Source organism: Callorhinchus milii, unplaced genomic scaffold, assembly GCF_018977255.1.
Source record: "Callorhinchus milii isolate IMCB2004 unplaced genomic scaffold, IMCB_Cmil_1.0 Scaffold5, whole genome shotgun sequence".
Lineage (NCBI taxonomy): Eukaryota > Metazoa > Chordata > Chondrichthyes > Chimaeriformes > Callorhinchidae > Callorhinchus > Callorhinchus milii.
In genome coordinates, this window is record NW_024704746.1 from 23,858,637 (window position 1) to 23,875,738 (window position 17,102).

Below are 17,102 nucleotides of genomic sequence, written 5' to 3' on the forward strand. Positions count from 1 at the left end.
GCAATATTACAAGAAATATCACCAATATTAAGAAAACACGGGTCTGCGTTTTTACACCACAGCATTTAACTTAATGCTTCTCAACAATCATTTTTTAAGCTACAAGCAATTTGGTTGGAAAAAAAAACTTCATAGTGTTCTTGTACAGCAACAGCAAAAATGTTATTGATTGTCACTAGGAGTCAAGTTTTCGGGCACTGGGGATCCATACATAACTCCTGTACTCCAGCATGGACACAATTCGGTGTGAGGATCAGGAATTATTCCAATGTGACATTTACTAAAAGGCTTATTTATATAGGCCAGGATACTCAGAGTTCATTGTACTGATTCACTCCAGGAAGTATTGCTGAAATAAATCTTCTGCGTCACCCTTATTTATGATACAGTATGGACGTTAGCAAGTGCAGAAAGCTATTGTTGCTTAGATAGCTACCCCAATGGGAATAGGCAGTGTGCTCACTGTCAAGGATAATAATAAATACGGATAAAGGAAGATCGGCAACTGAGAAAAATCAAAGGGATGATTGTTGCTTTAAATGACTTTTAGTTGATACCCAAGTAATCCACCCAATAGACTCATATACACTAATTGAAGAGATTTACTATTTTCTCTCTACCAGAATATAGTTGCCATCTTCTGCAATGATTATAAAGATGTTGTGAAAAGATGGTTATTTTAGGGATTGTCTTAATATAGACCTTTGACGGATTGGAAATAAGAAGGGACACCTTTTAACCTCGTGGCTCTAGGTTTTAACTGATGTGATAACTGGATGATATTTGGGGCTATACTGTTAAGATTATTCGAAGGGTAGTTGAACTGATTAAAGCCATTGAAAAGTTATCAGAGTAGGTGGAGTCTGCAGGAGTGCATCTCCTAAACCATTGTCTTAAATGTCTTCACTGTTGACAGAGTTCTACAGATCGAGTCAAATCTTAATAAGTAATGCAATAAATCGTGTTTGAGAGACAACTGTGACAACATACATATCCGATAACCATCTATAGACTACCATCTACCATGTAGAACTCATAAAGAATCTTACTTCATGTATTTATAAGGCTGGTGGAACCCAGCCCTTTCTTGATTTGTGTAAAACAAAAGCAAATTAATATTTTTCTTCTTTGCCTGAGCTTAGTGACCTCAAGTGTCACCAGATAAGGAGCGAATCCTTGTCGTAGTAATTTAGGAGAAAGTGAGAGGCCATCTGCTAAGCACACAGTATAAACCTAGCAGAAGGTGCAATTGAAGATACAGTATTGTACTTACCAGACTCCAATGTTGAATCCTGCTGTTATTGACATATGTTGGAAAGGTTACAGGGATATGTATTATCCCATGCTGAAATTGCTTTATAATCCAGGCACTGGCATAGTTCGGAGCTGTTAATTAGAAAAGTCAGGTGTCATTGGGATGCAATATCTGCAGTATGGATAGCAGGCCTGTGCTTGTGGAACCTCAAACTGCTCATTTCGCCCACCAAATATAGTCAATTCACTTTGCAGTATATCCCGCGAAGCGCTTTGAGACGTCTCGAAGATGTGATAAGGCGCTGTGTCAAATGCAAGGATTATTATTATTACTTAATACAAGGCAGCTTTCAGTTTGCCTACCTGCTCGCTCAGCCGGAATCGGAAAATCATAAAGGAAAAGCAAAGCAAAATGTATAATTTGTATCACTACAAAAACAAAGACAGAGGCTGAGATGATCTCATTCTTACTTTCGTTTCCTTCTACAGTACTCTTCTGTGAGATCAATTCACAATTTCAACAGGAAAACCTGTGTGAGAAAATGATTAAAAACTATTTCCTTCTCTGTTCATTAGCTCTTTCCAGGATAATTATTCTGCTATCTACCGCGGATACCACTGAACTGCCATTTCTTAATTCCACTCACCACGGTTTTATGCACCGACTCATTTTAATTTCATCCGCATGCATTTGGGGCTTTTAAGGAATCGGGCATGCAAATGATTGGGTAAAAATTGCCAACAATATATCAGTCAAACAGAGATGCAGAGGACTACAGAAAACAAGTTATATCCTTTTTATGATGCTGGGAGAGACGAGAGAGGGTACGTGTGGAGTTAGCTTTCAAGGTTCCATAAATATCCACAGTAGTTACCAAATTATACAAACAAACTTACAATGACCCGATATACTTGCAATGCTCCTGAAATTCAGCAGATGGCACTCATAGTGAACACGATTGGTGTAGAAACTAATTGAAATACGGGCAAAATAAATTTGAAAAATTATGAGCTGAATGAACTCTGGGCTATTTGGCAGATCAGTATTGCAAAGGATCCTCAAGTAGTCGTCCAACTCTGAATACCATCAGCAAAGCTAATCAAATGCTGAGTATCATCTGATTAAGTGGGGTGGAGGCCATTGTAGGCAAACGCAGTTAACAGTTGTGTCAGAGAGGCTCACAAACAGCCTCAACATGAATCATCAATTATTCTGGAAAACTGTTGCCAGGACATCAGAAGAAACTTGAAAAGAGAAATGATTCAAATGTTATGAAATAAGGAAAAATACGGCTAATGTTGTTAAGCAGGTTATTAAGTGGGATCTAAAGAGCGGTGTGAAAAAAAAGGCCACTTCTCCCACTAATGAGTGTACCATATAGTGTCTTCAGATAATATATAGTGATGAGCGTATCACATAGAATTCTTCAATCTTGGGCCTAACCAGATGGACTAGAGTCCCGTACATTCCTACATTCCTATTAAGATGGAAGTTTTAGAAAGTCTTTTCAAAGTGAAAATTCAATTAACTAAAAAGTTTGATGTCAAATGCAGCAGCTGTGACAATTGAAATTAAACTACAGCAGCTTTCGTTTTTTTTTAAATAGAACTTTAATTTCTCCAAGGATTTTGCAAGTTGAATCATGTAGTTAACATCACCCATGTAAAACACATTCCCGAAAGGCAAATTCTACAAAGTTCACCACTGACATTTCAACACAAGCACAAAATGTCTGAAACAATTAGCATCATCGTCCGTTACAAAGAAATTGCATACAGTGACTTTCCAGCTACTTTTACAGCTACAGCTAAATTTCCAGGAATGCAATAAATACAAGATCTCAGATGAACATTTCTTACACAGGAATCTGTAATAAGGTGTACAACATTACAAAGAATACAGGAATGGTTCACCATAATTCGATCTTCTGTTACAAGTTTTCAGGAACCCGTTTAAGAACTTTTAAGACTGATTTTCTATCAGGTATCAGGACAGGTGGTTGCTTTTGATTACATGCCTTAGTTTCACCCAAAAATACACAGTCAATTCACCTTACAGTATATTCTGTGATGAACATATAAGAAATGCCATACAAGATTTTTAGAATACAAGTAATTGAGGGGAAGTGACAAATTTATGACACATTCCCTACTTAGACAGAGGATTAAACACAGAGTTTAGCCAACAGGTACTAACTGATGCCTCACACAGAATTATGCATTACAACCTAATGCTTTCCCTTTCCTACCACATAAAGCTCTGGTACAAACCAGATAAACCTCTAGAACAGGAGCCAGGAGGTTTGCACTCATTTATTCAGAAACAAAAAAAAACACTAAACAAAATGTAACTGCCATTTACAGCACCACATTAAACTGACTTCAGAAAAGGTTGAGAGTGAAATTGTTTGCTTGAGCAACTGAAGAGAACGATCCTCTCTACATGAATTTAATTTGAAAGCACAATCTGCCATTGACTTATTCAGAACCAACCATTGTGACAATCAAATCTGCTTGATTCAGCTAGCGGGGGGTGGAGGCGGGGGGTGGAGGAAGAATTTCAGTAGAAATCAATTCAAACATTCTCCCAAGTATTTATTCTGTTGTAAATAGTTTTATGTCTTCTGTAAGTTACACTTGCAGTGTTTAGTTTTTAATTTAAGTTTGTACTTGGACAAAGCCAAAACCAGATGTGTGTACATGACAAGTTGGTTAAGCAAGGTGACTTCAAGCGCCAATGTTTTTATTATTTAGGGACAGCAATCTACTCTTTGCTTTAATTCTCCTCCTCTCCCTCAGTCATCCAAAATTACAGCCCTGTATGTCAGGGGCAGATGGTCACTGGCTCATTGGCCTCATGGCAATTGGAGGCGAATGCCATGATTTCTATTGCATACGCTGATTTCTACTGCATCTTTTGCCAAGTGGTCTCCCAATTATAAATACGTTAATTCTCATCATAATCTTTAGCATAAGAAAACACAAGTTGGATCAAGAAATAACTTTTTTTTAAAAAAAAAACAAAAAGATCTATTGCGAACTTGCGGGTTTGTTTTTTCCCTTCAAAAACCAGCCGGGCTGAAACAAAAGATCATAAGAGCTGAGACCGGTGTAACAAAAAAGTTATAAACAAGTTACAATCGCACTTTACAGACCCATCACTGGGGCAAACGTACAACTTATCAACAAGCTACAGCTTGGTAAAGGTTTCAGCACTGCGACCATATATTATTATACTAATATGGGACACCATTTACCTAATTACTTAAATTTGTTTTGTAAATCAATAATTTGTTTTAAATCCATTCAAAAAAAACTACAAATATAAAGTACATTTACAAAGGCCATGAATACATTTTAATTACAGCATGCTTAACGTTCCATGGCTTTGTGATAAAGAGATTGTTTTATTTTTGGTAGTAACAATTGGTACTTGGGATAACTTAAATTGGTTATATCCATTCATCGCTCTCTTTCCTCACTCCTTCCCAGATTAATTTCATGATTTTATTGCCAAACATAAGGCTATTGAGGGTTTTGGAGCAACGGAATTGTTGAAATATATTTCACAGTGAACACTAATCCCACCACCAAAAACATTGTCTTCAGCTTGACTGGAGTTCCAGGCATATTAAGAAAAGTGCAATGACATAAATGGTTTGCACCACATTGCAGGTTTCATGCCTGTGCTTGTGGACAACTGAAAGGCTATTGTCATCACCTTGAACAGCAAATTAGACCATGAAAAGACAAGCGAAAAAGAGACACTTTTCTAAAATACATTTGATAGATAAATAAATGCTCTCCTCCCTTCAAAGAAAAGGATTCCAAGGAAGTGAAGAGGGCAGCTTTGACTGCACACCAACTTCTGATGGTTCTAGTCTTCTATCCGGTTGGGCTTTGAGAAAGTTAAAAGGCAATAAAAACAAAATGCATCCAAATGCTACAATCTGTATTCATGGGCGGATGACTATTTATAGTTCAGAATGCAAAGCAGATGAATAGTAGAGGGAAGAAAGCTCAATATTTTCAGTAATTTACTAATAAAGCAGTAACAATAACCCACCCTCTGTTAAATCAGTGCCTACACTCTCCAGCGATTTTTTGACTTAATTACAACTTGCATATATATATATATGTATGTATATATAGGGCCCTTCACGCAGGGGAGCGTCTCAGAGCGCTTAATTACACATTCATGAACACTTTAAAAATCAGGCTTTTGTGTTATAAAGACAATAAAATTGAGATATTTTAAATCGACCTGGCTCAATAAGCACGGAAGGACGGAGCATCAATAAGCAGAAGTTTACAAAGGGAACCATTGCAAAAAAATTAAAAGAATGAGGTCCAGTGGATAAATTAAGCAGCTGGGTTACGGATAGCTGGGTCATTGCCTCACTGATGTGACAGAGGAATGGATGTTGATAAAGCAACTACGAAGGTATAGATTTTGATTAATACATTTTAGTGATTTTACGTTTAGGACGAGAAGTGTCAGTACTAAGAATAGAACCACTTTTTGCATCAAGTATCAGTATCAAACACTCAGGCCGAACGCCAGTTGAAACTCCCATTACACCACCCAAATGTACCATGTCCTCAAACTCAAAGGCAACTCCCTTATTTTGTCACCAACACGTTTCCATTACCCACAGCAGCCATCAAGTCGCCGAAAACAAAAAACAGCCTTGTACGTCAGGGGCCGAAGGTAATTTGCTCATTGGCCTCATAGCAATTGGGAGGCGACTACCACGATTTCCATTGCATACGCTAATTTCTATTGCACAAGTTGACTTTATGCCAAATTTATCGAATTGCAAGCATTTTTTTTTGCCGTGGGTCTATCTGGAGCAGCTTGGTTAAGATTCACTTCACTTCAGAGGCTTTCAGTCAATGGAGAATATATTCATCACCATAGTCTAGACTGAAATTTCAAAAGGTTTCAAAAGGAAGACAATTATTCCTACTCATTGTGTCAATCTTCTTTTTCCCCCTTCCATATAAGGCCATTGGAGTTCATTAAAGATCTACTGGGCTGTTATTTTTTAAATACATACATTTAATAAAAATGTATTTATTATTTACATTAACTGATGCCACCTCACAACAGCTCGTCTGTCGTAGCCAATGCTCTGTCCACACCAATGTTTAATATAACCTGATCTCGTGGATACTTCTACCCTGGTAAACCACGCAGCTACACTAACATGGCACATTTCCTTTACGGAGAATATTCTAACACTAAAGATCGAGGGAGTATTGCAGACCTGTCTGGTTTCATGCTGCTCTGATGTTACTTCCCCTAATTAGAATGCACGACACAACCACAAATAAAGCTGCCATCTGGAATCTTCCAGGACTGAGGAACTGCACTGCACTGAAAGATGATGCAAAATGGTGTCGTACAGGAGTGAAAAAAATTCAACAAAAAAACAAGTGGTATTGTAGCACAGTAGAGGTCAAACATTTTAAACATTCACTTCACATCTTTATTATTGCAAAGTCACTGCTCATTGTTCTAGCTCACCAGCTATACGAGGAGAGCTGGCACATATCCCACTGGCTACACAGGGAAGCGGCACCAAATGTGGAGGCTCCTAACAAGCCAATTTATCTGGCCATGAAAAATTGGTTAAGAGTTTAATAAAGTGGAAAAAAATGAGAACAATTGTAATTTTCCAAGTTTCTAGGAACAAAACTTCATAAATGATCAGCTGTCTAGTCTGAAAGCAGTTTAAATCAAGAATTTATCTCATCCTTTAACCCACTTAACCAGCTCCAATCCCATTTTGTCTGAAAGTGAAGCATTTTCCAACATACATGTTTGAAGTTGTACATTTTTGGCAGCTGAATCCGAAAAGACTGCAACCAAAACAGGGCAAGTGGATTTTTGACACTGCAGGTTTTAATTAAGACTTTTATTTGGTGTAAACAGACTTCTTATATATCCTGGTGAGGATTTAGAACTTTTATTTTTAAACTTCAACCACAAAGAATTTATGAGCTGTAAGGTTTACACAACTAAAAGATTTAAAGTTTTTTTATATTAAAAAAACAGAAACAAGTGCATTTAGTGCTCATTTTACACAAATTGTTTGAGGGACCCATCATCCATTTTACAGGCTGCACGATCTGTGAAAATCGCTCGCTCATCCTTTGCATGATGAGCACTGCAGAGTGAAAGACCCACCATCAATGGAAACTGCTGTGAGTGTTGCTATAAACTCTGAATACAACAGCCACATGGCTTTTGGGGGAATTGTTAAAGCATGTAATCCAAACACACCTCATTTTTTTTTAAAGTTGGGAAACGTGGCATATTAGTGCCCTCAATTAGTGCTCATACACTTCATTTGTAATGCCATGTAAATGCTTTTAAGTGTAAGAATATAATTTACTTTACCATTCTCAGAAATTCCAATTTGACCGTTAACCTGACATTGATGTTTTTTTTTAATCAGTAACTGGTGGTCTCAAGTATAATGTCACCAGGCATGGGCACCAGTGGTACTGTTTGAGAAACTTCTCTGGACTACTAGAAAACTTTGTTTGGAAAAAAACGACTGGGTATATTTCCTGAAATATCTTTGCGCACAGCACCAAGTAGAAATCTGTCCTTTATTTTACTGGTGACTATTCTGGTGTAACAAAACATGAACAATTCAAAGTTCTTGTGCACAAGCTTCTCCATTACATTGAAAAGGGAAACAAAACACCTACAAGATGTAACTTGATGCACACAAATTTTACAGGGACAGTTTAATGTGAATCCATCCATTGCAGACTTGGCAAGGTCTTGGCAAATGGGAGTGTGGCATGATTGCAGCATTAGATTCATTGCTACCACTTACATGTGGCAGACATTGCCTCAGTTGTATCACATTGCATGAAATGGACCAGTACATGACAGCAGGAGTTTAAATATTCTGCCTGACCACTAACTTCCAAGAAAACACAAATGAGGAGTGACATCTGCAAGTTAGGGGTACAGACTAAGAATACTGTCTCTGCTGAACAAGACCTGGTCTCTGTCGCACAACTAACCAGAAACCACTGTAGACTGTTGACATTATCACTCTCCAGCAAATGATGGGTTAAAAACAGTCAGAAACAAAAGATCAGGAAAATAGTTAAATAAATTATTATGTACAATTTGCCTTGGTCTTCTTTCCAGAATATGAACATCTTGATTTTCTGAGGCTCTTGTATGTCTTCAAACGGCCTAATCTCCCATCTTCACTCTGGACGTCTGTTTTAAAGAAAAGGTGAGGGGGGAATTATCAAAAGGTTTATCATCCTAGTGGCTCCCCAATCCCCCCAGTCCTGGCCAGACTGCACTGGCTCCTGTCCCAGAGAGGATCGACTTCAAGATCCTCACACGTCTTCAAATCCCTCCACTCCTCTGCACTCCCCGACTTCTCTGACCTCTCTCCTCACAACAGTGCCCGATGCCTTCGTTCCACCGGGTCTGGTCTCCTCCTTGTCCCCCGAGTTCTCCGCTCCACCCTCGGTAGCCGTGCCTTCAGCCACTATGCCCCGAGGCTCTGGAATTCCCTTCCTCACTCCCTTCCCCTCGCTCCCTCTCTTCCTATTTTCTTGGCTGAAGACCTTTCTTTTCGATCGCGCCTTTCGTCACTCCCCCCCCCCCTCCCCCCCAGCTCTTCCCCGGGATCCGTTACTTTGAAGCTCTGAGACGCCGTCCGGCGTGGAGGGCGCTATATAAATCCAAGCTGTTGTTGTTGTTGCCTGCTGCAATTAACTGATTTTCTGTAAATGTCTCACGTTGGACAAGCTAGACAGCTAAAGCAGCACGCTGAATAGAATAGAAAATTGCTGAAAACACGGTAAAGTGTGTAACTCATAATTAAATTAGCCATGAAGCGAACAAGTGTTGTCAAAAATGGTTTTAAGTTGGAATTAAATGTCAATCGCCACAGAATTCTATTGCAAGTAAACATTAGGTTAATAAATCTCAAGGTCTCACTACAGTAAATACCTACTCTGAAATATACAATGAAGTGATCTTACCTGTAGAATAGCCACAATGACACCAAACAACCCAATGGCACTACCAAAAATCTCAACAATTAGGATCTTCACAAAGAGGCTGGCATTCTGGGCATCAGCCAGGGCAGCACCACTGCCCACGATACCAACACAGATGCCACAGAAGAGGTTAGAGAATCCTACAGTCAGGCCGGCTCCAAACATAGAGAATCCTGAAGAGAAACAAAATGTTAAAGCTGCAAAGTCAAAACAGCTCAGATTACTAAGCCTGAATATCACTTTGTAATGAAACAAGTGTGCATCCACGTGTTTTCATGGCCTCATTTATATATAGAATGTATAATTTCCCAAAAGCAATTCTTTCTTACCCTACCTCACTTTCTCCCGTCCTAGAAACAAGCTAAGCGAGGAACTGGATTCCATCCATCAATATCAAGAAGCTAACCCATGCTTAACCAGGCTGGGCAAAACCCCAACCAGCGCTTAGTTAAGTCAAGCCTGACACCTCAAACGTGGAACATTCTTTTGATTACTAAAATAGATTTATTTCAATTTAAAGGTTCCACTGTGTTTCTTCCCCTCCCAACTCCCCACAAAAAATGTTCTTCACCCATCAAAACCCCATTCACACTTAAGGAAAGCACAATTTCTGAACAGCTCGACAGTATTTGAACTATTAATGCGTCAGGTTACAAAACAAATGAGATTGGCACCATCTCTCCTCTGCAACACAAACCACACACTCAGTCATAACATAACTGAAAAGTTTGACAAAAAGAGTGCTACACTACTTAATTACATTAAAATTAAGAGCAATTTGGTGGACCACCTATTGGCAACAGGATTAAGGGTAGAGACTGATTTTACTCACTGCCCTTAGCTAAAGATATAGGGACTTTTATTTGTTGTTTCTGCTAAAGACTAGAAACTGGAGAATGAAGGCATAGTGCCCTGAACACAGTGTACAATCCTGTCAAATTCAAGACAAGACCACGACATAAGGTTCCATATAAGGTTTCCAGTCAGTAAAACTAACAAAAAGATCATTTTCTTCAAAACAATAGAGCTGTAACATATTAGTTTAGTCAAACTGTGATATATTAAAAGGGAGACTGCAAAATAATTCAAATCATGGCAATGCCCAGAAATCCACAATTCTCAAAGCTTCAAGCTCATCCATCAAGTTCACCACAATCATCAACTTTGGAATTCTCCTGCAACACTCCTCTTTCCATCACAAAATTCTCTGGATACGGATGATGGATTACAATTCGCCACTATCCAGTTCACAGATCCCAAATCATTTTAAAGATATAAAGTCAAACATACCCGCTTGGTAATTCTTGGCTCCAATGGTCTGAGGAGTATTGCCACTAAACGGCTGTAGGAAAAAAAAGGTTTTTATTGAAATAGAAATTAAATAATATGGGGCATCAGTCTGGTTATTCGCCATCCACAGTAAAACCTCACATACCTCTGCCATGTTACTGATGACAATCGCCATAATAATCCCGTAAATCGCGACAGCTTCACAGAAAATGATGCTGGAACAACAGAAAGCAAAAAAAGCATGAAAATCACATGCAGTGTCTGAAAATTGATCCTAGCCCTTTTCTAATACTACTACTAAACTGGCTTAACATTATGTGCATATGCTCCCAGTGTGGAAATGTCAGCCTGTGTGCAGGTTTTATTACACAACCCTAACTGGCAGCATTTGATTTAGTTATGATGAATGCACTACTTTTCTACCTTGCCAATAAGACATTATGGAGAAAGGAAAGCTATCTTTAAAACCTTTTGTATGATGAATCAGTTTGATGATGCCAAATTTATAATAAATTCAATAACTGAAGCGAAAAATTAACACACACACGCCTGTCAGAGATATTTTAAAACTTATTACCTGACAAGATTTTTGGTTTTAATCCTTGGAGCCTTCACACCACCCCCGAGAATACTGGAACCAGTGATGTAAATCCCCCTGAGCAAATGGTTAAGAAAGCAGATGGTTAGAAGTAGTAGTTATTTTTCTCCACTTGCTCTTCTATCTCTTATCTGTACCATATTCTATTTTTTTGGATAAAAAATGACCAGAAAAACTGTGTTCAGGGAGAAAAACAGACGATAAAGAACCTCATTACACTACAACAATAATGTATAATTAGCAATTGAAAGTTTAATTCAGGCATTCGTGTCTGTCCAAAGCCAAAGTAATGAAGTTCAAATTGGCACCTAATAGGAACTAGACTTTTTTCAAAATACTGTACCAACCAAATTCTAATTTACAAAATTACTCTAACACGTTGAGGCACAATAAAAATGTTAAAACCTTTAATAATGCATTTCTATGTATCAATTTTCTCAGAAAGCTGCTTTTTTAAAGAAAAAACTGTGGTTTCCTTGTCCCAGGCACCATCTTTTATTCCCAGACAGGAGGAAAACAGGAAACCCTAAGTGAAGTGGACGAGAAACCTGGGATAACTGATCTCTTCAGGGGCACGGAAAAAAATGGTGCGGACGAGGTCGGGGTCTACATACAGCATAATCACTGTGCGTGAAATTGCAGGCACAAATCCACATCATCGCACACCTCAGCTTTGGTAAAGAGAAGAAAAGCAATCTAACCACAGGCAGACGTCAGAGTTTGATGGAAAATGGGTGTGTTGCTGTGATTTGAAGGCACATTCCTGATTTTCCATGTCCTTTGTAAATATTTAAAATATGCTTTTGATTCAAGCAAATACAGCAATTGTAGTTTTTAGCGTTGGCCATCAATACACCATATTTTGTAGGCTCCACACCCTCGATTCAACAACATTACATTTGTACAGTGCCTTTCATGTAGGAAGGACGTCCCAAGGCGCTGGACAGTGTACAGCATTTCATTTCATTGAACAGCAATGACAGCAAGATATTGCACACAGTAATGCCCCATGATCAGCCACAGATCAGCAAGTGACCAATTTTATTTGTGGGGATTGTTGGTCAGGTCACCGCGGGAAACTTTTCCAACAGTGCCATACGATCTTCAACGTCCACCTGGACAGGCAGACAGAACCTTGGTTTATCCACACAGAGCCTAATAATAATCCCTCCAAAACAAAACAATAATAAATTGGTCATTTTTAATCTACGACTGTTTGTGGGACATTGCTGTGCACAATTGGCTGCCGCGTTCGCCCACAAATATACAGTCAATTCACTTTACAGTGTGTTCTGTGAAGCGCTTTGGGACGTCCTCCCGACGTGAAAAGCGCTATATCAAATGCAAGGATTATTATTATTAATATTCAAAGTGAAGTTACTGACGGCTGGTCAAGAAAACACGAACAAAATCAAAAAAAATCTATCTCCTTTAAGACAAAAAGATCTTGCAAACAAAACTCCTTTTTTAAAATTCAAGCTTATGCATATTTTAAACAGGATTTAATCCAAAAGTAACTGGCTCAATGGAGCTGTTTATGCTAGTCATGAATATTAAACAACTGCTTTCCATCTGACTGGTCCCGCAACTATAAATAGCTGTTCTATAAATGATGTACTACAAAACATAAAAAGCACATATATCCCTGTACCGGTAAATAATAAAATGTATTATTTGAGTTCAAATATATTGCATTGCTGCAATACTGTTTAGTTATTTCTCTACAACCTCATTTATTTTGAAATTATATGCATTTGTGAAAAAAGGTTTTCATATGTCTCAAGGCAGCAGCATCACACTGAGCTGGCTGATTAATGATGATTAATATTGCTAAATCTCATAAACTGTGCTTGTGTGATTACCCAAACCTTTCACTGGGCTCCTGTCTCCCCTCGTCTGTCTTCTGTCTGTCTCCCCAGTGTCTGTCTGTCTCCCCTCTGTCTCTCTACCCTCTGTCTGTCTATCTGTCTGTCTCCCCTCTGTCTGTCTATCTGTCTGTCTGTCTCCCCTCTGTCTGTCTATCTGTCTGTCTCCCCTCTGTCTGTCTGTCTCCCCTCTGTCTGTCTGTCTCCCCTCTGTCTGTCTGTCTCCCCTCTGTCTGTCTATCTGTCTGTCTACCCTCTGTCTGTCTGTCTCCCCTCTGTCTGTCTATCTGTCTGTCTCCCCTCTGTCTGTCTATCTGTCTGTCTACCCTCTGTCTGTCTGTCTCCCCTCTGTCTGTCTATCTGTCTGTCTCCCCTCTGTCTGTCTATCTGTCTGTCTACCCTCTGTCTGTCTGTCTCCCCTCTGTCTGTCTCCCCTCTGTCTGTCTACCCTCTGTCTGTCTGTCTACCCTCTGTCTGTCTGTCTGTCTCCCCTCTGTCTGTCTGTCTGTCTACCTGTTCTGCAAGGTTGTGTGTTGGACTCCTGGCCAGTCAAGGTGAGCTCAGGATGTGATTGACCCGAGGCCTCTGACCGGTCAGCTATTCCCCCCCCCCCCCGCGGGATGCCATTTTGATTGGCGCTGTGTTGTGCCTGTGCCCTGGGCACCAATGAGAGGGGCACGTTGGGAGAAAGGGAAGGACCTTCTGTGAGCTTCACTGCCTCTCATCTTATCCAACAACCAAGCAATTTAGGGGTAAGGATGGTGACCCAATCATCAGCTAGAAGTCTTCTTGTTTTCGACCACAGAATACAGTCACTACACTTGACGGTGTATCTTACGAAGCGCTTTGAGACACGATAAGGCGCTGTATCAAATGCGAGGATTATTATTATTATTATTATTGCTCCACCTTTTATTATTGTGGTTATTGTTTTGCTGTGATAGTCATCCTGGTTGTACTTGTGGGATCTCCAAGTGCAAGGGAACAATGGCAGCTTTGTGGGATCCTGGTCTTCATCACGTTGCTGAATGCGAGAGCTAACAAAGGACACGGAAAACAACCAACAACTTTGTTCGGAAACGACCCTGGAGAAACGCTGCACATGTTGCCACTGTCTCTTCAGATCAAGCAACGCTGACACCCCAACTTATCAGAGAAGCGCTCGCCAGTACATTCTACATCTGCAGCTGCTCAACAAGACCGTGTACTGTACAGGAAATTGCCATTGGCAAGCTATATATAGGAGGAGACTTTTCCCTTTGAATGTGGAGTCCTGTAGCTCAGTGGTTGGAGCACTCGTCTCGCGAGCGAGAGGACCCGGGTTCGATTCCCGGGTCAGGGAGAAACGTTGAAAGGCAGGAAGGGAAAGGAACCGGGTTGTTAGTCGATTGACGGATCACTTTTCCTGGGTTATAATCCTTTTTTAAAAAAAAATGATTCGGTCACTCAATCCATGACTATCTGTGGAACACTTGTGTGCAATTAACTGCCGCGTTTGGGCCACAGCAGCCCATAAAGCCGACCAGGGCCTGGCAGCACAGGGAGTGGGCAGGCTGACGGGTTAGCAGGTCACGGAGGCAGGGAGGAGGAAGTTTTCTGGACAGGTCTTCTGTACCTTGCACCTTGGTGCTGAATTTTGTGGCAGTTATTTTTCCGTTGAAATAGGAAGAGCTCAGCGTGTGGTATATTTCTGTCATTAAACAGAATCCCGTCTATACCTGAAACAGCGAAGCGCTGAGCCACACTGGCAGGTTTTGTATTGACGCCGGAATGTGTTTCGGAGGGAATCTCGCTTCAGGTTCTCGGAGTCCGTTATGTTCCACAGTTCCACTGGAAGCTGCAGATCTCACGGTTCACAGAGTTGGGTCTTACAAATGTGGCAAATACGGTACTTCAGAAACCACCTGAGGCCTCAAACGCTGTTTTGTACCTGTTGGTTATATAACAGCACCTGGAAATAATAATGGAACACTAGCTCACAAATCTATACAGAACTGTTAAGAATTTAGCAAAATTCTACATGACCTTAAATTAAAACAGTGGTTCTAAAGCTAACAATAATAATAATAATTTGGTCACTCAATCCACGACTGTTTGTGGGACGCTGCTGTGCGCAATTGGCTGCCGCGTTTCGCCCACAAAATATACAGTCAGTTCACTTTACGGTATATTCTGTGAAGCGCTTTGAGACGTCTCAAAGACGTGATCAGGCGCTGTATCAAATGCGAGGATTATTATTATTTTATTATTAAGAATTTTGCTAAATTCTGCGTGAGCTTCAGAGTTAAAAACGTTGGCTTTAAGGCTGATACCATGGTGATTGTATCAGCCACAGAGCGTCCACACAGGTGCATCACCAACAAAGATTATGGAATAACATTGAGCAACAGGAGAAACGCAGGCCGGGGTTTTATCTGAATTCATCGCATTTGGGTTAAACGCTTGTAATTCAGTTATAAGTATGGTATCAAGCTGGTGCACTGTTTGTAGTCGAGTGTGTCGCAAAGGTTGAAGGAATGACTTGAGCAAGAAGTCAATGTGACCTGCTTCCGGCCCACAGAACTGGAACGTGCTGAGTTTGTTGTGCCAAATACAACCGGGAACGGAGAGGATGCTGAACTACGCGGATTCAGAATCCTTCACAAACTAAACTTTGGTTTTGGGAGTGTCCTTTTGTCCTCTGATCAAAGAAAACCTGTCCTGTGCCTGAATGTTTCCACAAGAGCTTTCCTGTTTAATGTTTCATCCAGGTATGTTACCCTTCAGCCCATAAGTCTCACGCTACAGATTTTTATGACCTGTGAACCTTGGCCAGGGCCTCTTGTAGGATTTTATAAGTAACCTTTTTTTAGATTGCGTGGATATTACTGTAATATTTCAGGTGATCGATCAGTCTGTGGAAGCCTGTGTAGTACAACACAACGCAATACCGTTTACACTTGTACAGCGCTTCTCACATCGAGCAATTGCTGGGTGATCACCAGGACATAGAGTTACGTTTTGAGGTGTGTCTCAAAATAGGGAAGGGAGGGAGTGAGTCCGAGGATTCCTGAATGGAATTGCACAGAGCGTGGGCTGAATGGGACGACTGAACTTGCAGGGCAGGGAAAGTGAAACAGGCCAGAGCTTGCTAAGTAAAGGGAGTAATCTCACGTTGAAACATTCTGATTTTCTTCTGCTTGTTGTGCTGATGCTGGAGTGTGTTTAGACCAAATCCGTTGCTTCAGCTCGAAGTGAAGGGACTTTATGGCAATTCTGGTATGTAGAATGCGTGTGTTAACGCAGGAAGCAAAGCGTTTTGCAAATGCGGTTACTTCACCTGACGTACTCGCTCGGACAAATGCCTACAAGCTCATCATAACCACTTACCCGATCAAATACCACCACGGTGTATCTAGTTTACAGGGCGTGTAACAGAAGGTAACCCTCAGACATGTGAGCCATTTCATTACTATGTGCTATTGGTTAGCCTTTATCTGATGACTTGCTGCCGATACTATGAGGTTGGAGTATCTTGAACTCGCAGTCCACTCCAGAGAAATGCTGTATTAGTTCCATCATTCGGTGAGAGCAGTCATGGGAGAATTGGCAGTTTGGGGTATTAAATGTGCCAGATTGTAATAATAGTAATCTTGCATTAGATACAGTGCTTTATCACGTCTTCGAGGCGTCTCAGAGCACTTCACAGGATACACTGTAAAGTGCAGTGACTGTTTTGTGGGCGAAATGGTAGTGGTTGTTTGGAGGCTGCTGGTCTGACTTACTTGATCTAAATTTATTTTAGGGCGGGGGGGGGGGGGGCTAGAACTTTTATATTTACTTCCTGTTCCCTTTTTCGAGATAATGAATGAACAATGGCTTCTCTGCTCACCGACAACACCATTCTGGCACAGAGCGTTAAGGAGTTTATGTGAGACACGGAATGTGACTTGTCATTAATTGATTTCCTTTCCTCTCTTACGACTGACTGGCATCCACGTTTCACCCACAAGCTGCACAGTCACTCCACTTTACAGTGGATCCTGTGAAGCGCTTTAAGACGTCCC

General features: G+C 40.4%; 1 protein-coding gene across 1 annotated transcript; it reads right to left on the reverse strand.

The window, feature by feature from the left end:
• Nucleotides 1-7,210: 7,210 nt before the first annotated feature.
• On the reverse strand, nt 7,211-11,810 carry LOC121849174 (V-type proton ATPase 21 kDa proteolipid subunit-like). The gene is made up of 6 exons (XM_042335004.1): nt 11,740-11,810; nt 11,171-11,248; nt 10,739-10,808; nt 10,594-10,645; nt 9,286-9,476; nt 7,211-8,506 (listed from the first exon to the last, which is right to left on the reverse strand). Exons 1-6 carry the CDS (start codon nt 11,808-11,810, stop codon nt 8,480-8,482), a joined length of 489 nt encoding a protein of 162 aa, XP_042190938.1. The 3' UTR covers nt 7,211-8,479.
• Nucleotides 11,811-17,102: the final 5,292 nt, after the last annotated feature.

Coding starts and splice junctions, on each gene's coding strand:
- LOC121849174 (XM_042335004.1), bottom strand. CDS start 11,810: ATGCTGTATGTAGACCCCGACCTCGTCCGCACCATTTTTTTCCGTGCC. Junction 10,809..11,170: donor AAAACCAAAAATCTTGTCAG/GTAATAAGTTTT, acceptor CTGTTGTTCCAG/CATCATTTTCTGTGAAGCTG. Junction 8,507..9,285: donor TCATTGTGGCTATTCTACAG/GTAAGATCACTT, acceptor TCTTTAAAACAG/ACGTCCAGAGTGAAGATGGG.